The following is a 19020-nucleotide window of genomic DNA, read 5'->3' as shown; positions in this document are numbered from 1 at the left end:
AATAGAATGGGAAATCTGGTCATTAAGGATAGATAAAGGCATCCGGTTAATTAAGTAACACGCTGTTTAGACATCATCATCCTAATATTGGAGAGGAACATGCATATGAAGAAGTGTGGTGAAGAATCCCTTTGGATGCCAAATATGATCTAAATGGCGCTGATAAATATTCAAGGGCATTATCACTATGAAGAACATGGATAGACACATTAAACTGAGTTTGAATTTTTGCCCAAAATGTAGTGAAAACAGAAAACAATTTTGGATGATTTTTCATTAAATACAATCATGTAGTTCAGGAAAAATTATCGATAAAAGTTACAAAATAACGAAAACCTTATTTTCAATTGACGTGACTGGGACCCCATATGTTTGAATGGACAATGGAAAAAGGAGAACTAACACATTTTTTGACTCTACTTGGGAAAGGACTACAATTATGTTTCTTAAGTTGACAAAACTCACACTCTAAGGTAGGAAAACTAGGTAGACTAGGAACTATCTTCTTGAGATTTGATAGAGACAGGTGCCCTAATCAACAATGGACTTGTAGTGCTAAAGCAGTAGTTGTGCAAGCCAATGAAGAAGTAGGGTGAGACAGATGGTAAAGGCCCTAAGACTCATGCCCAATGCCAATCGCCTGTCCAGTCCTTCGATACTGAACAAGAACAAACTCAGGTAAAAAGGTTATGGAACCATGACAATTACGAGTAAGTTGACTAATAGAAAGTAAATTAAAGGGGCACTAAAGTAAATGCAAAACAACGGACAAAGGTAAAGTAGGAAAGGGTTCTGCAGTGCTGATACCCTTAACTGAGACGTGAGAGCCATCAACCATGTAACATTGGGTAGCGACCCAAAGTTGTTGGATTTGGGAGAAGAAAGAATTGTTACTAGGTATGTGATTGGTGGCACTCGAGTCAAATATCCATGGTCCAATAAAAGATGAGGACAGGAGGAGGTTACTAGGATGAACAAAGGAGTCAATTGTACCAGGGTGAGCAAAGGATGCAATAGGTGAGTGGCTTGTTGTGCTGCCTGAAATTGGAGGAATTGAGCATTACTCTCCCTCAGAGATAGTAGTCACTAGTGAAGAATCATTAGGGGTGATAGCCTGATGCTTTGAAGAACCAACAACAATGTGTGCAGTATTAGTGGCCTGAGGTGTGTGGCCATGTAAGCGATAACAAGTCTCCCAAGCATGACAAATATGATTACAATAGGTACATTGGATTTGGCTACGCCCACCATCACCACGGCGACCACCACAACATCCATTTGGATTATGCCCACAACTAGGATGAGAATCAGTCTGGGTTGTGGCAACAACAAAGTGATCTCCAGGTTGAGAATTGCTATGATCAACAATAAGGGAAGAGGCTTGAAGTAGTCCGGCAAATACCTCCATTAAAGAGGCATTGCCCATAATCTATAGTTTAATTGTTTCAAGTTTTGGTTGAATCCCATGAAGACAAAGAATGGTAAAACATTTGATCGCGTTGCTCTTGCTGCTTTTTCACATCAATTTGTTGAGTAATGGAAGCCTGGAACTGACCCAAATAAGTGGTCATATCTAAATCATTTTGTCATAAGACTAAACAGAGCACAAATTACATCATAAATACGAGTTATGTCACTCGTATAGAATTCACGGGCACAGGTCAAAAAATGGGCATCAAAATAGGATCCGTAGTCTGCCACATCAAACATAATAATTGTGCATCCACCTTTTGCCAAGTAGGTTTATTACACTCGGGAATAGTCGAGATGGATATCGTTAAGTGATCCTCAAGCCTATGACCAAGAAACCAGGTTTCCATAGCTGCAAACCCAGCGGAATAGTTTTTTCCATGTGACTTCTCAGTTGTAATAACTGGTGTGCCGAAGAAATGGGGAATGGGAATGGTTGTTGATGTGGCTGTACTAGACGTTGATGAAGACTAGTGGACGAAGACATGATAGCAAAGTCAGCAATCTGAACACCAGGCACAAAGCCTAAGCAGATCTGAAGGGCTATTGACAATCAGCAAGCAGATCAAAACCCTAATTAGCAATGTCCCAAACTAAATCTGAAGTGAGACTCAATCACACACCCAAACCAGATCTGAAATCGTGAACTGAGGGGGGGGGGGGGGGGGGGCAATCTCGTGAACTGCCGTCAGAAAGAAGAAAACGCAAAGGATAAGTCTTTGGTTCTGGCTGGGGCGAAGACCAAATGGGCGGATCTGGATGTGGCAAACACCAAATCACGACCTGAAAGATTCGCGCAAAGAAGAAACTTCACAACTGGCAGCGACGGAGGCTGGTGACGACAGCTGTTTAGGGTTAGGGTGGTTCTGATACCATGTACAAAGATTAAAATATTGTGTATATATATACAGTGGTGTATTGTTCACTAATTACACTAATACCCTCACTTATACTAGCAATCTCGTGAACTGCCGTCAGAAAGAAGAAAACGCAAAGGATAAGTCTTTGGTTCTGGCTGGGGCGAAGACCAAATGGGCGGATCTGGATGTGGCAAACACCAAATCACGACCTGAAAGATTCGCGCAAAGAAGAAACTTCACAACTGGCAGCGACGGAGGCTGGTGACGACAGCTGTTTAGGGTTAGGGTGGTTCTGATACCATGTACAAAGATTAAAATATTGTGTATATATATACAGTGGTGTATTGTTCACTAATTACACTAATACCCTCACTTATACTATTCAACATACATATATATATATATTTATCACTTTCTCCATCTTTTATATCAAGTCATTGGTATAAATTACACCTCTTTAGCTTTTCTTCATTATAACATTTATGTTAAGTCTTGTAGCAAGCTCTCTTGGTTTTTATTTTCTTTTGTACCTCTTTATTTGACCACCAAAACTCTTTTTCATTTGGGACCTTTCTGTTTGACTCTCTTGGAACCAGTTTTTTGTATTTTGAATAGCAATTGTCATTTCAATCTACAATTTGATTTGCCTTTCCTTCTACAATCCAATCTCTTTTGCCACACTCTTTTTCCTTTAAAATAGCTTGTTTTTCACCTTTAAAATCCCATCATCTAATTCTTCAGCTTCTTTTTGTATCATTTTTTTTCTCTATTTTTGGATACAGATGTTAAGGAGTACAAGTATGTTGAGTGGTTAGACATTCTCTCAATATAACTTTACAATCCTTACAACATAAGTGATCCTCTTGCCTCATTAAAAAGTAGTCTATTTGGATAGTTGATAAGCTATTTTTACAAGTGATCAAATATTTGTCTCATGTCTTAAACCTAGTGTTGGCAGTGATGAGCTTGTATGCCATGGCAAAATCCAAAATAAATTTACCTTTATTATTTCTGTTTTTAAATCCATAACTTCCATGTACATCTCTATACCCATTCCCTTTTCTACCCACATAACCCTTTAAGTCATCTCCTATAATGATCTTCTCTCTTCTAGGTATTTCTTGTACCAACCCCTCTAATTCTTCCCAAAAATGTCTTTCTCTCCCTTTATAACCCAACTTGTGGTGCATATGTACTAACAATATTCATGGTTTCTTCTCATAGAATAATTTTAGTTGCAATAATCCTTTCTCTTATTCTCTTTACATCCACTACCCCAAACTTTATTTCTTATCCACAATAATCCCCACTCCATTCTGTCCCCTAACCTTCCTTGAGTACCAAAGTTATATCCAAATTTTGTCAACATAAGTAAATGTCCATATTTTCTTTTATCTATATTTTACCTTCTCATTACTTTAATACATAAATGTAAATAAGAAAGTACTCTCCATTTGGATTCAATAAAAATATCTAAAAATCAAAATCCATAACAATAAGAAAATAAAATTTTGGTTTTAGTACAAATTCAGGATTTAACGATTTTACAACCCCCAAAATATATACCTACTATTTCTTGAAAAATTCATTAAAAATCATTTTAACAACAATGAATATTAGTTATCAAAATACCGGAAGATAGTTTTTCAAAATGAAAACATTTTCTTATATGTCTCCTTATAATGCGCTAATCTTCCAGACTTAGAAAAATAACATTTTTCAAAATGAAAACATTTTTTTGATTGTGGACTTGTAGTGTTTATATGTTTGTTTAGAACTTTGCATGATGATTGGTACTTGTTTGAGTTTGAGACTTTAAGTTTGAACTTTGATGATGTTTCTAGTTTAGAATTTGCATGATGAATGAATTAACTTTGATGATGTTAGTTTAGAATTTGAAGATAATGAATCATTAATGATATGCATGTGTTATTATTGATAATTTGATAGTTTTTTATGATTTTACAAGATTTTGAGTTTTTTTTTTAAACGGCGCGCCTCGCGCCTCAGGCTCCAGGACCCTTTGTGCCTCGCACCTTTCAGAACTATGCCTCTGATGCAGCAGCCCTAACTTATTTTTCACTGCACTTGAGCAATGCAATGCATCACTAAGAGGGTTATGCCCCAGCAATTTGTTTATTTGTCTAGAATTCATGTTGTTTTACTTGATGAGTTTTATGCTGGTTGTTGGCTAATGTTAACATTCCTCCTTTATCCATGCTTGAAATTGATTGTATATAAGAATCCCTGGATGGAAGTTTCTCAAGGGAATACTAAATATAATTAAGAAAAGGTCAATATGGGATAGATTACCCTTATGATGCGGGGCTGGGGAGAAATTGCAGAATAAAGTCAAGAAGAAGAAAGGATAGGAAAACTGGAGAGAGAACAGAGAAAAGAAGTTGGGTGAAGGGAGTAGTAGTTAAATAAGAAAACAAGGTAGGCCAGAGAGAAGCGAACTAGATCTGAAGAAAGCAATCCATTGTTTTATTCAAATTCAGTCATTTTTTCTTTTGTTTACATCAAAAGTACTTTGATCTACTAAAATCTATCAAATTCAAACTACAATATTCAATCAAAATCTAGTAAAAATCCTAATACAAAAGTTATCAAATCCAAATTACAAAATTCAAACAAAACCTAAGATTCTAATATCAGAAGCAGGATTAATTAAAATTTAATAATTCAAAATTTATGACCCTAACTGCATCACCGTATCCCACAAAACAAGTATGATAAAAAGGACAGGGTTGAAGTCCTATTAATACTCTTGCTTGTTGGTGGGCTGCAATTCTTGATCTGAACCCTTAAGGTCAAGGCATGGATAGTGAAATTCTACTTTATGTAAACCCACTTATGGGGATTTTAACTGGGCTTGTTGACTAATAGGTTTTACACTTTATGGCTGGGAAATAATCTACAAGTTGTTTTTATTCTTACAATTTGATATTCTGTATGGTTAGGTGAGGGAAGCAATTGGTGTTACCCTTTCTGTATTGTGCTCAAACATTCGGCTCTATTCATCCTCCAGTGATTGTCATTCACTTGCTGGTGACAGTGTCAGAATTGGGGACAGTAATTGGGATCAGTTTTTAGTGGAACGTGCATCTGAACTTGCCGTGAATATTCAGAATGCCACTCAGTCTGAGAAAATGGAGATCCCAACAGAAACAAGCCCTGATAGTAGTCAAGTAGATGGCAATTCTGAAGATGATGTGAAGTGGATGGAAACGGTACACTTTTATAGAAATTGTTTCTATTTAAGCTTCCTTATGTTTTAAGTTTTTCTGCTGATCTCCAGTTTTTCGTTAATATGTGCAGTTGTTCCATTTTATTATTTCGTCTTTGAAGTCTGGAAGATCTTCATACATGCTCGATCTTATTGTGCGTCTGCTTCATCCTGTAATTTCCTTGCAGGTAAATATGCATAACTTTTATTACCCAAGGTTCCTAATTGTTCCAGAAAGTTGCAAGTGTGTCTCATTGTTTGAATCAATCAACAAACTTCAGTGTCTAATTGTTAGTGTTGAAAGTAAAAATAATAATTTAAAGGATAACCCTCTATCTACCAGCTTAAGCTTTTAGATGAGATGGTGTTAACAATTTAAAAGTTAGTAACATTTAACATACTCAAACATTGCTTAACCTGCTTATTTTTGGGAACACCTGCTTATTTTTGGGTTCCCAAGTTGTTGGACCACTTTTTTGCTTGTTTCAACACAGCCAGTGGGGGAAGTGGGTAAATGACAAAGTGACATTTTGTTGAAAATATAATATTAATGAACAAAACATAGATACATTTAAAGTGATCTTGTTTAATTGTTAGGTTAAAAGTTTATGCATTTGAGTTTTCTGGTTGAACAATTTCATCATGTGATTTTTTGTAATTAGCTATGCTTTCTATTTTGGAAACTTTGAATGAGAACTACTGGCATATGGTAAGTTGTTGACAATTTCAGTTATATAGCTGTAGAGAACTTTCATGCCCCTGGTTCACTTAGTAGAATCTCCTCATCCAGCCAAGGGCAGACCATGGCACCATCATGTCGTTGCTCCATTGTGAACTGGGGGTCACCATTTGAAACATGGAAATAGCCTTGGCGTATGTGGTGGTAAGGTTACATATATTTGACCCTTTAACTCCTAAATTTGTGGGGCTTGTTGCATTGGACCGATCTTTTTCCTTATGCAGCAAAGAATAAGTCTTTTTTGTTTTTCCATGCAGCCAAGAATAGTTTATTTAACCCGTGCTAGGTTTTCTTTTTTTGCCCTTTCTCCAAATTTTACACATATAGGGCGTAAGCATTCTTTTAAATGAAAACTTTAGTTAACAGTATAATATATCTACTCTTGGATTTGAAAGATTATTGAAATGATGGCCTAATGTGGTTTTCATGCTAGTTTCTTTTTTATCATTCATATTTTACGTGGTTCTATCAGTAAACATTACTGCTTCAACCTCTTCTCTGAACTCCTGAATACCTCTATCTAGAACTTTGGTGGGCTGTGGCAATACTATGTTAAATATCACATTGATTCCTGTCCAAATGTCTTAAGCTTGACATGGTTGTCTTCAAACATAACCTTTTCCTCTGAACATCACTCTTATTTGTTGGAGCTGTTTGATAGAAGGAATCCCCATAGAAAATCAGAAAAGGTAAAAAGTAGAGAAAACTGATGAAGAGAGTATATTGTGAATGTTCCAAAGATTCTATTATCTGGTTATTTTGTTGTTTGCGTTTGTTGGCTACTGATTGTGATGTCTGTTTTATTACTGTATCTAAACAATTCTGTTGATTCTTTGAAGGAAACCTCAAACAAAGATCTATCAACCCTTGCTAAGGCAGCATTTGAGTTGCTTAAATGGAGGATTTTATGGGGACCCAATCTCCAGAATGCTGTATTGCTGATTCTTTCTTCAGCTAATGATTCTAACTGGCGGACTAGATCTGCAGCTTTGACATTCTTGCGTACATTTATGTATAGGTAAGCTCCTTAAGGAGTTTCTGATACTTGGTGGATGTTGTGATGCAAGATTAATATCCACTATCCGGTTTTTATTTGTTCTTTTTTTTTTTTTTTTGTCTTATTTTTTCATTATATTTGGAATGCATAAACCTCCAAAGTGACATGATAAGAAGTTCACTCCTTGTGTGTCCGCATTTTCTTGTGCAAGAGTTTGTAACATATGACCACACTTTCTAGCCTAAAAAATTGTCATAGACAAATTTGCATTTTTTTGTTTGTTTGTTTGGATCTTTGTGTACCCACCTTGTGAGATTAAGGCTTGATATGATGTTGTTTGGATCTTTGTTTATAATTCTTTTGGCATTTCCAGTTGTCATGCTTATCATTTCCTTTTTGTACACCTGCTGCTGTTATTGCTTTTTTAGCATGAAGTTTAGCCATTGTTATAAGATTGTAGATACAAAGGTAGACTTAACTTCAGTTTACCAATATGTTCATCCTGCCTTCTCTTTCCATAACAGGCATACCTTTATTCTCTCTTATGCGGAGAAACAACAAATATGGAGAACTGTTGAGAAGCTCCTTTTGGACAACCAAGTGGAGGCAAGTTTCTGGCCTGACTGAACAACTAAATATACATCTTGCCAAATGATCAATATGTTTTGTTCTTATTCAATATGTCTAATTCCCTTTTAATGCTTTTCTGCAAGCCATGAAAATTTGCAGAGACAGTTTACTGCTTTGCTTACAGAACGTCAGGCTTAACCTTTTCGTGCAAATGGTTACTTATTATAGGGTTGTTAGAAAATGTGTTGTTGGTTTTGCTTTTTTTTTTTCATTTGTAGATTTGTCGTGTATCTCTGTTGAGCATGAGTCCCCTAAATTAACCAAGATTAGTTATAATGAAATATAAAGGATTAGAGATTGAATTTTTAGGTTAAATTACATTAAACCTCCCCCAGGGGTAGGCTAAGGGGACCTCCCCTCCATTTTGGGAAATTACTGAGACTCCCAATGCCATTAAAGTTAAGGCAAAATGACCATTTTAGCCCTACAGTTCTCTCTGTTGCCTCTCTCTCTAATTTTAGGAAAAAGGAAAAGAGTAAGTGGTGGCCAGGGATGGTCAGCCACCAGAGGGCTGTCTCAGGGGTTCAGATTGAACCCAAACAGGTAGTTGTTGGGGTTTGATTGAGCCCAGTGAGAGAGAGAGAGAGAGAGAGCAAGCACCATGCTGCTTCTGTTGTCACTGGAGAAGAAGGAAAGATTGAAGGAGTGGTGGGGGAAGGAGAAAGAGATGAGAGATAGGGGGGAGAGGATAAGGGCATTTTAAAAAAATTAATGGTGGTATATTAATGACAGGGGTACTGACTGATGTAACTCTTAAACCTCAGGGGCATCGAGTGTAATTTTTCAACATAGAGGGCAGGTCTCCTGAATGTCACCTAACCTTAGGGGAGGTCAGTGTATTTTTCCCCAATTTTGTTATGTAAAAGTTGTGGGATTTGTGAAACCAGCTTAATCTTCCCGTGAAACTTGAGTTAGTTAACCAGAGCTATGCTAAGAGGTGCAATTACGGTCCTGTGGTAAGCTTATCCTTTGTTCCATAGGGCCTTCCTGTTGATAGACATTACCAGTCTCTCTAACGGTATATGCCTATCCTACATTAATGGGACATGAGGGTAGGTGGGAAATGGTTACTTTCATCTCTTAAATTGCATGCGTTGTATAAAAGGTCAACATGAGATAACTCATTTGTATCTCTCCTTATCCTGTGAAACAAATATGGCATTAGGAGAGATGGGTTATACCAAGACTTTATTGCTGCTAACTAGAATAAAGTTCTTTCCGTGCAGGTAAGAGAGCATGCTGCAGCAGTTCTAGCAGGCCTAATGAAGGGTGGGGATAAAAACCTAGCTGAAGAGTTTCGTGGTAGAGCTTACAGAGATGCATATGCCATTCAAAAGAATAGAAAACAGAGGTTATGTCCCTGGTTTTGAGTTTTCCGTTTGTGCTAGTGTTTTTAACTTCTCTAGGGAAGATGACAGACATATAGGGACTTCAACATGCATTTTTACAAGTTCATTCTAGTTGGATGTGATGGACATAAATTATGTTTGTGGTGCCTATATCATATTAATTGACATTTAGAATTTACTGAAGCTTGCAAATTTACCAATGCAGAAAATTGGGCTCTTCTCAGTCCATAGCTTCGATACATGGTGCTGTACTTGCTTTGGCAGCTTGTGTTCTGTCTGTTCCATATGATATGCCAAGGTATGTTCATGGTTTGATTCCACATGTGCTTGAGGGCTACTCATTTGTTCTGGATCATGCTTTCGGCTTTTGGTGCTATGAAGGAATTATGATCTGGCCAATTCTGAATTTAATCTCTAAAGGACCTTTATTATTTTAGAAATTGGCTTCGGATCTCCTTGGTTCAAATTTTCAAATGAATTTAATCTGGGAAGGATCCTTATTATTTTAGCAATTGGCCTGGGGTCTTCTTGGTTCAAATTTTCACTCAAAAACCAAATATGTCAAATTATTAAGATCTTCTAACCCTACAGAAGTTTTTTAGTAGTCTTAATAATGGAGTTGCATTTGATTAATTACAAGTGCACGCTCTAATCCAATTTATTTGGATTTAGAGTGTTACAGTTCCAGGGAATGTTGGATGTTTGGTGCTGCACTGACATGAGCTACTATAATGCTTTCTGGAAAATGGACAAATCTCATGATATTTTTGCCATATATTATGATCGTTATTCATTTTTGAAGAATCATACAGCAGATTTGTACCATCTTTTTTCCTTTTATCTGATGTTGCATTGTTTTGTTGGTCTTGGTTAATTGTAGCAATCTTTTGAACTCAATTTCTTATCCCCTAACACTAGTTGGAGCCTTGGACATTAAGTTGTGCTTTCATACTGTACATATTGGTTTCACAATATCAACTATGTAATGAACACAACCATATCACCGTATCAGTTATCTTTATTCACCACTCCCTCATGAAACTTTTTTATATGAAACCCTTGTTGGAACTTTATCTTATTATTTCCTCACTAGAAGGTTGCATCAGGAAGGGCATCCCACCTAAAATTTTGCCACATTACTCTTTTGCATGAATTTGTATTGTTAATTTGACTCTTAAAAGTTCGTTGGAAGTCATGAATATTGTGCCACTGACCCTACTCAGTTTGAATGATGTTTATTTGTTCTTGTGATACACGGCAATATGTTTATTTGTTTTTCAGAAGTCAGTTCGCTAGTAATTTAGTTTAACAAGAAATGAACTGTGTTGTTTCAGTTGGTTGCCTGAGCACGTTACATTACTGGCTCATTTCGTCGGGGAGCCATCGCCGGTGAAATCCACTGTTACAAAAGCAGTAGCAGAGTTCCGGAGGACCCATGCCGACACATGGAATTTCCAGAAAGATTCATTTACGGAAGAGCAACTGGAGGTATGGTCACACGGAAAATAAGACATCCAAATCCCATGCCAATAACACCATCCCTTCTCTTAATTTTCTTCTTGAATCTAAATGTTTGCAGGTTCTGGCGGATACATCCTCTTCTTCGTCATATTTCGCGTGATCGAGATTTATCTAATTTATTGATGAGCAAGGGAAATATTAGGAATAGCATCAAAATTGTATCGCGATAACTTTATTGTCTTCCCATCTTATTAATTTGCATCATTAATGTAGTTGTGTTTTAATTTGCATCATTAATGTAGTTGTGTTTTAAGGGTTTGTTCTTTTGAGTAATTTATACAGACGAACATGGATGTTCACAAATTAAGACACCACTGGAACCCAAATTTTTTTATATCGAAGAAGCCGTCCCTTGGCCAAACTTGGCTTTTATCAACCCTTGAACTGATCCAACCACCGCGAACATTGCCACCAGCAGGCAAGTGCCCGTATAAACACGAAGGAAAACCCACTTTCGTGTCCAAGCTCCAAGACCACTCTGCACGATGTACATTTCTGTGGGGAAATATACTATCAACGGCCAAAAGGAGAGGGCCCCGCCCACTCCCACAACCTGGTTGAAGTAAGGGAAAGCCAATGCAGTTGCAGTTGTTACCCCAACATAAGCAGTTCGGAAGCACAGCCTGAGGAGATTCAATCTGAAAGCCGGCAATGGCAACAGAGGGGGCTTAATTTTGTAATCAGTATTTATGAACTCACTATTAGGGAACTTCTCTGCCATCCATCCTTCCAGATCAGCAAACAGTGGCTGACTAAAGACCTGATGATAAACCATAGAATAGATGATACTCAAAGCTGTATTGTTGAATGAGAAAGATAATTGTAGTAGTGGCATCATCGACCAGTACCTGATATCCTCCAACTAAATGGAGAATGATGCATGCATTAGCAAGGTCGATCAGCCAGTACGGCTCATAGAATCCAAATCCTGTCAGGAGATTCCCTGGCGCGGAGCTTCCAAAGGCTGCATAGCCGAATCCTCCGCAGCAGAGGTAGAAGAATGTTATAATGCCGATTGAAATTGCCGATACCTTCCGCATCGTCACCCTTTCTGGAGGGGGTGACTTCAAAGTGTCCTTCATGTTCGAAAGTTGCATGCAAACAGAGATCTTAAGTTCTTATAACTGAAATGAGTCTAAATGCCAAATGATCACACGTGTACCTACGTACCTGTACATTAAGCAGAATGCCGGAGAATGGAAAGGCAAAAGCAATGTCACCCAGAGCTTGAGAGACCAACCATAATTTCTGAATTGTGGTAGAAGTTGGAGCCCCTCCAATGCTGCCCTTTATCCTTCCATCTCCTGCAATTTTGGATTCATGAAGCCATGTATTGATCACCAAAATTAGTTGTAAGGATGCCTTATAGATGCAAAATCATAAAAAGAAATGGCTGACGAATTAGAATTTATATAGTTGATGTCATATGGCAGGATAAGTTAAAACTTATGGGTATTGAAGATCGTTAAATTATCTAGAATCGTATTTCCTTTTAAAAAACATTGCCACTGTGACCAGAGAAACATAAATGCGCAACATATTCTTGATCAGACCTATTACTTTTGCAAGTCCAAGTGCCGAACCAATGGTGGCATAGCTGAAGGACATGATTGCAGATACAATTGAGAGCCATTCTGTACCATGGAAATTGGGTATCTGAGACGTTGCTACTTGAATGATTCCAAATAAAAGCATATAAGAAGAAGTTTTTGCATATTCGCAAGCTGCTTGGTGCCCTTCTTTGTGGAAACAATTTGATCTCTGAATTGCTCTGCAGCCATTATCAGAAAAGTTTAAGAAAATATTCACCTGTCGAAATCAAACTGAGACAACTCGTCTAAAACCAAAGTGTTCCTAAATTCAGACAAGTACACATTATTGGAGCAGTAGAAAATGTCAGGCAAACATATTCCTTTATTGGTCCTTTGAGAACCTTTTTTTTTTTTTTTTAAATAGCAGTAGATTTTCCTTTCAATTTTATAATAATTGCATTGGCGTGCCATGCTGCAGTTCAATAAGTAACAATATTTTCTGGATTTATTTTGTCACAAGCATGACATAGAATGTTGGGAGTAAACCACTAAGAATGTAAAATATGAGTACATTGGAATTAAGAATGCTCAAATGGATCATTGGATGTGAAGCTATACAAAGAATACAATTAGAAATGATGTTTCTTATAATAAGGTTATAATAAAGTTGGAGTGACTCTTATTAAAAATAAGAAGAGATGATTTAGTCGTGTGAGAGGTAAAGGAAAACTAATATAAACTAGGTGGGAGACTCTTATGTATGATATGAATTCTAATAACTTTATAGAAGATATGATCATAAATAAAAATGAGTTATAAGCTAAAATTCGTATATTCAACCACACAGTGAGACTAAGGCTCGCTATGTTGTTGTGTTGTATCTTGTTACAGGCTATGGTTATTATTTGACTAAAATATGAACCTGAATTCAACCGAGGATGGTCTTGGTGCATCAATGGTTGCTTGAAACAGACAAGGTACATAGCCCACTTGAATCCTCTTTAGAAGTATTTTATAGCGAAGTCATCCAAATTGATTTATCAGCTTTTGACGATAAGATGATAGTGGCAACAGCCATGTAAGTTCTAGTTACTATTATTTGTACAAACATATGGTCTTAGTTTATCACATCACAGCTTTGTTTGACTCAGGAATTTTCTAAAACTGATATACACCATAATACCAACAAAAGAAAAAAAAATCCAAAAAATCCTCAATTTCTGCTTTGAAAGCCAAATTCGATATAAGATTAGCAGCAGTATGTAAGAAGAAATCTTCTAAGACTTGAGGAATTGGAAAATGCAATTAAGTACCTCATGCTGATAGCAGATGTAAGGGTATAGATCACTCCAAGCTTGAAAAAGTTTAATCGCAGAACAACACCGCACAATGCAGCATTCTTCTTTCCTGAAATCCAATGTGTTAACAAAGCAACAAAGAATTCATCAAATTGGCTATTCTCTTAGGTTTAAGGCGCAAACAAATTAACCGTGTGACAGCTTGTTAGCAAGGCTGCCAATCTGGACAATTATCATCCCAAAATTTCTTTCCAGAACAGTTCCCTCGGTTGAGGTGTATGAGTATTCTGTTTAAGGAATATTGATATAATCTATGGACAAAAACAACAGAAGAATACATAGAATCATGACATTCACAACAAAAGATGTGGTTATCTTATCATGCTCCTTATCACCGCATTTGAACTTCTTAAATTGGTATATTTCCAAATATATCTTCATTTGGGGATGTTATAGAAAACAGGGTTGGAATCTGCATAATCTGAGCCAAGTTATAACTTGTTTCCTTTAAAATGTATAGTTGAAAGGTAATGGCTCTCAAACAAATTCTCCAACACTGACTCAAAACAAAGGCACATTAGAATACGAACATATCACCCTCGGCAAATGTAAATAAAGAACAGATCATCTTGCAATATAAATCTGCAGTCAATTTCCATTATGTAACCTCCCACTTTCTTGGCCCCTAACCCCTAACTAGATCCAGATTAAGTAGTCGTTCAATGCACCCATAAATGAAAAATTTAATTTGTGCAGTTCTTAGAGACTTCCAATACTTCACTCTACGGAGTGACGATCAGAATTGTTCCTTAGAAATTTGGCATCTCAAGATAATTTCATTCCATGATTGGAATCACTTATTTGAATTATAAGTAGAATTCTCACCCAAAATCATCCTTACAGCTCCAATGTAGGAAGGATTTCTGGCTGGCCCAGTTTCGGGATCAGGTGACCTGTAGCAGTTGCAGAGACACATGGCAGAACCGAAGGCGACTGATGCAAAAAGCAGCATCACCAACGGACCTGCACCCCACCCTAGCTGAGCCATGCTCCATGCTAGTGTTAGCACCCCTGACCCTATAACTCCAGTTATTATATGTGCCACAGCAGTCCATGTGTTCCCTTCACGACAGAGTCAATATATCAAACACATTTCAATCATAAGAATTAAAACATATAGTACAGGTACAAAAAACAGGACCATCACACCGGACCAAGTCTTGACTTATATCAATACGGGATAACATGTACGTGAAGATTGTTATCCCTGTTTTCAAACCATCAAACTAAAGTCACAATGAAATTGTCGTGAATTATAGCACAACGAGTTTCACATTAACTGTAGGCAATGCAACAAAAAATGATTGTCTGAAGAAAACAAGAGCATCGCCTATGCCAAAGAGCAGAATAATTAGTCTTCCACTGTCAGGGCCATCAGAATCAACAGAAGCTATCTTATTGTAACCCAGAATTTACCCTCGAAATTATAATTATGCACCAAATATCAATTCCCACGTGATTACTCTAATTGTGCCTTTGGGAGCAACAAATTCTCAGACACGTATCAAAAGTTATCCGTATACAAAATTAGAATATTTCCCAGGACTAACATCATTCCTCATCCTCCCCAAAACAGAATAAAAAGGTGTGTGTGTGTGTGTGTGTGTTGGGGGGGGGGGGGGGGACGGGAAGGAACACGATTGTTCTTAAATTCAATGGCAGGGAGTGTTGATATCCCAGTGAAGAAACAGAGACTGCCAAAAGTAGAGTGATTTGCGGGCTTTAGATGGTCTATCTTATGCCATCATGGAAGATTTATTGCAATATAAATCATGGGTATTATCAGAAAAGAGAAAGAACGATGACTGTTGGAAAAAGAAAATGATGCAGAAGAGGAGTTGAATTGAAAATTGAAAAGATAGATCAATAAAAAGAAACCAGTTCTCTTGAAAGATGATGATTCTAACAGAGAGGCCTGGTGATCTTCCACTCCCATGGCCTAAAAAATCTGAGGATTGTTCTTCACTTCAACTTTGAACAATAAGCCTCAGAGCACCATAGCATCGATGCTTAATTGTTTTTTCCCAGTCAACAACTGCCCAATAGGAAAATTCAAACATATGTATATAGTTGTTGTGTATTGGCATCTCACCATCTCTCCTGCTATATAATAATTCCATAAATCTGTGATTCCTTTAAGGAGAAGATAGGAGATGTGATTGATATAATCAAATGAATTATTTTATGCTCTAATCAGTGCAACAGTTTCTATGTTTCTTATTGGTTAGAGAATATATATATATTTTTTTACCCTTAAAACATAGGTGGAGTGATCAAACAAGTAATATATCGAATTTGCATAAGTGGGTCGTGAATTCGATACTCGCCCTACTCAGTGAGACAAAGTCTTATATATACAATTTACCTCCTCTGTCGAAATCAAAGATACGAGCGGCGAGAGCCACGCAAGAACATACATCTCAAGAGAACCAATTTTTTTTTCTATTTGTGTTATTAATATATGTTCTTATGATGTAATTTGTGGTATTAATTTTAATCCATCTTTTCTATTTTATCGATAATAATATTTTATATATACATGTAATGAGTTTTGATATCTTAAATAACGTTACTTATTTTATATTAAATAATATTAACATAACAACTCAAATATAATAATTATATGGAGCTCACCCATTTAATTTTTTTAACATAACAACTTAATAGACGAGACTTCACATCATTCTATTTGACTTGCTACATTAGTATCAGCATTGCTTAGTATAAACTAAACAACGTTACTTAAAAGATTAAAATTAGTTTATATAAGATTGTAAATAAAAAATAAAGCAATATTCTTGGTGTGTCCAAAAAAGAGTAGGAACAGTTTATTAACCATCCAAAGATTTAAGGAACCTCTGTTAAAAGGTTCACATTCAGAATAGATGAATTAAATTAAATTGATCACTTTAATAGGTATAATATGACTATGACCTTAATAGGTACTTTAATAGGAGATTCTAATGATTATTGTGGTCATGAAGGCCATAAAATATTCTAATAGGAAGTATTCCCTGTAGTTCGATCAAACTTTTAAGGGTCTCAAATGTAATTTACCCCAGGAATTTCCCCTCCAACTAAAGCAACCATCATTAATCCAAAAATCTTCAAATATCCAGGGTTTGTTCTTCTTCACTGAGTAATTTTAAAACACTTCCACAGTTTACAATGTTCTATTTGAATTTTTTTATGCCAAACCTAATCCACCGACCTTATTCGTGGATTCGGTGGTCTAGGGTTAATACAGGTGCATCATATCTTTTGTGACAAATAATTTCTTGCGTTACTCTTTTTTTTCTCTCTTTTCACATATGGCTCTACAAATAGCCAACAAGAATTTGCTCTCCTTTCCCATGCATGTTGTGGAATTTTATTATTATGTAATATTTTATGCATCTTAATATATGAGGAAAAAACATGAAAAAATTTATAATATTATTATGTTAATCAAATCTTTGTCCAAAACTTTATTATAATTAAATATATATTTAATAAAAATTTGACATTATATTCAATTTCTAATAATTTTTACATTCTCAACTTTCAATAACTTAAAATGTAACAAAAACTTAACTTAATGTTGATTTAAAATAACAAAAATCTACTTAAAATTAAAATCTTGACTCTTTTTAATTATGAAACCCTACTGATTAACAATTTTAGAATAAAATTTTAAATTTATATATTATTTATGTGTATGTTTATGAGTCTCTAAGATTATTTTATAATTTTTTTTGTAATAACTCAATAAAAAATATCAATATATGTTAAAATTTGTTGACGTTCAAAATTAACCAACCATGATTTATAGGTCGCAATAAAAAATGATCCCAAATGCAAAAAGGAATGACTAAGTAGAAGCAAAGATATGGAAATTTTACGTGATTCGATCGGAATGATACCTACTCCACGACTGTTCTCTGATTATTTCGACAGAGTAACAGTATGTTATTTTTCTCATCCTCTCTTCTCTTTCACCCTACAATGGTGTTTTTTTACCCCTATTTATTGTGAAGGTTGTTTACAATTACATAAAATACAAAAGTATAAAAAAGATATTAGGGGGGGACAATGTGTCCTTATCATTTTCATAAAATCGGGAGTGAAATCCGTATTACTAGAGATCTGGTTTGCATCAGATAAAGTAGATGGGTCCTTGTCTCTAGTTATTCAGCAGCAATGTTGTTATGCAAGTTGGATATAGTTTGATTGGTGAGCTGAATGGTTAGGCCAGCGAGCTAGAAGTATCGCTAGGAACTCGTTGGGTATACCGCTGAGAGCTCGTTGAGAGCTCACTTGGTTCCACAATCTAAGCTCGGGTTTTAACGATATGTGAGTTTGTTCTTATGAGCTCGACTTTGGACCTATTAGGCTTCAGGCGATTGGGCCGGTCTGCTAGGTCATGCCCAGCCCATAAAAAGTAATGCGGAAAATACCCATAACAAAACTAAATTATTAATATAATTGAAATCTTGCATATACAATGAAATATAGAATAATATGAGGTATCGGTACAATCAAAATCTTACATTTTTAACCATAGCATTGGAAATCTTGCTTATACAATTAAATATAAAATATTCATTTATGATATAAAGAATGACAAACTGGGCAAACGAAAGGATGCAATTAAAATATGGACAGAGAGAAGAGGTATATGACAAACAGAGTCGTCGCCGAAAGAGACGCATGAGATGTCAGTTAGAGAGAGAAGACACAAGAGTCGTCAAAGGAGACGCGAGAGATGTTGGTCAGAGAGAGGAGACGCAAGAGATGCTGGTCAAAGAAAGAAGAGGGAGGAGATGTTGGAGAGAAAGAGAAGACGTAGAAAAAAAAGACAAAGAGTTGAGAAGTCTCAGTGTTCTTAGTGTTTGAAAAATTTTTATATCTGTAAAAAATTAAATGGTGTTATTTGTTACATTAAATTTTTTTATGAGTAACGCTACTTGTACAAACTCACTTAACAAAAAGATGATCGAAAGAAGAAAATGACTATTTTACCCTTTTAAACTATACAAAGACCAAAATACCGTCGCCATTACAAAACAAAACAAAACAACCCTACCCTAATACAAATGATTCCCTCACACAATCAAGTCCGATCGTATCTCCATAAGACCCGAAGTGCAACCGCCATACTACCGCCGCGACCCACACACCCATGAGAAAACACGATTATTATTCTTCACTTCAACTTCCAACAATAAGAAAACACGATCCATTTGTCTACATTCCCAGGGGGACCCATTTCTCTAAATTTAAGGTTGAGATTATTTTAAATTTTGCCAGGAAACTATATATATATTTCTTTCAACACAGCTGTGCAAAATTCTGA

General features: G+C 36.1%; 2 protein-coding genes across 4 annotated transcripts in view; one reads left to right on the top strand and one right to left on the bottom strand.

Annotated features, from left to right (window-relative positions):
• Nucleotides 1-11053, top strand: part of LOC127812311 (proteasome activator subunit 4) — a 49649-nt gene extending 38596 nt beyond the window's left edge. The window contains exons 28-35 of the mRNA XM_052352736.1: nucleotides 5294-5563; nucleotides 5652-5747; nucleotides 7138-7316; nucleotides 7820-7901; nucleotides 9152-9276; nucleotides 9480-9572; nucleotides 10609-10762; nucleotides 10854-11053. Of these exons, the coding sequence (XP_052208696.1) occupies nucleotides 5294-5563; nucleotides 5652-5747; nucleotides 7138-7316; nucleotides 7820-7901; nucleotides 9152-9276; nucleotides 9480-9572; nucleotides 10609-10762; nucleotides 10854-10895 (1041 nt within the window). The 3' untranslated portion in view covers nucleotides 10896-11053. The remainder of the gene's footprint in view (nucleotides 1-5293; nucleotides 5564-5651; nucleotides 5748-7137; nucleotides 7317-7819; nucleotides 7902-9151; nucleotides 9277-9479; nucleotides 9573-10608; nucleotides 10763-10853) is intronic.
• On the bottom strand, nucleotides 10963-15820 carry LOC127812312 (probable amino acid permease 7). 3 transcript variants are annotated; one of them, XM_052352738.1, is made up of 7 exons: nucleotides 15778-15820; nucleotides 14511-14747; nucleotides 13641-13734; nucleotides 12349-12566; nucleotides 11966-12099; nucleotides 11644-11871; nucleotides 10963-11555 (listed from the first exon to the last, which is right to left on the bottom strand). In XM_052352738.1, the coding sequence occupies exons 1-7, from the start codon at nucleotides 15803-15805 to the stop codon at nucleotides 11127-11129; spliced, it is 1368 nt and encodes a 455-aa protein (XP_052208698.1). In that variant the 5' UTR covers nucleotides 15806-15820; the 3' UTR covers nucleotides 10963-11126. The 3 variants fall into 3 exon arrangements, with proteins under 3 accessions (XP_052208698.1, XP_052208699.1, XP_052208697.1); XM_052352739.1 differs by lacking the exon at nucleotides 15778-15820 and adding an exon at nucleotides 15564-15744 and having other exon boundaries at nucleotides 12436-12566; XM_052352737.1 differs by lacking the exon at nucleotides 15778-15820 and adding an exon at nucleotides 15564-15743.
• Nucleotides 15821-19020: the final 3200 nt, after the last annotated feature.

This window comes from Diospyros lotus, chromosome 10 (genome assembly GCF_014633365.1).
Source record: "Diospyros lotus cultivar Yz01 chromosome 10, ASM1463336v1, whole genome shotgun sequence".
Taxonomy (NCBI): Eukaryota; Viridiplantae; Streptophyta; class Magnoliopsida; order Ericales; family Ebenaceae; genus Diospyros; species Diospyros lotus.
This window is presented reverse-complemented; position numbering and strand designations above follow the sequence as displayed.

Excerpts from the sequence above, each read along its gene's own strand:
- LOC127812312 (XM_052352737.1), bottom strand. The coding sequence starts at position 15,621 with ATGGGAGTGGAAGATCACCAGGCCTCTCTGTTAGAATCATCATCTTTC. Across the intron at positions 12,100-12,348 it reads TGGACTTGCAAAAGTAATAG|GAGATGGAAGGATAAAGGGC; the intron begins GTCTGATCAAGA and ends CCAAAATTGCAG. Across the intron at positions 11,556-11,643 it reads ATTTAGTTGGAGGATATCAG|GTCTTTAGTCAGCCACTGTT; the intron begins GTACTGGTCGAT and ends GTTTATCATCAG.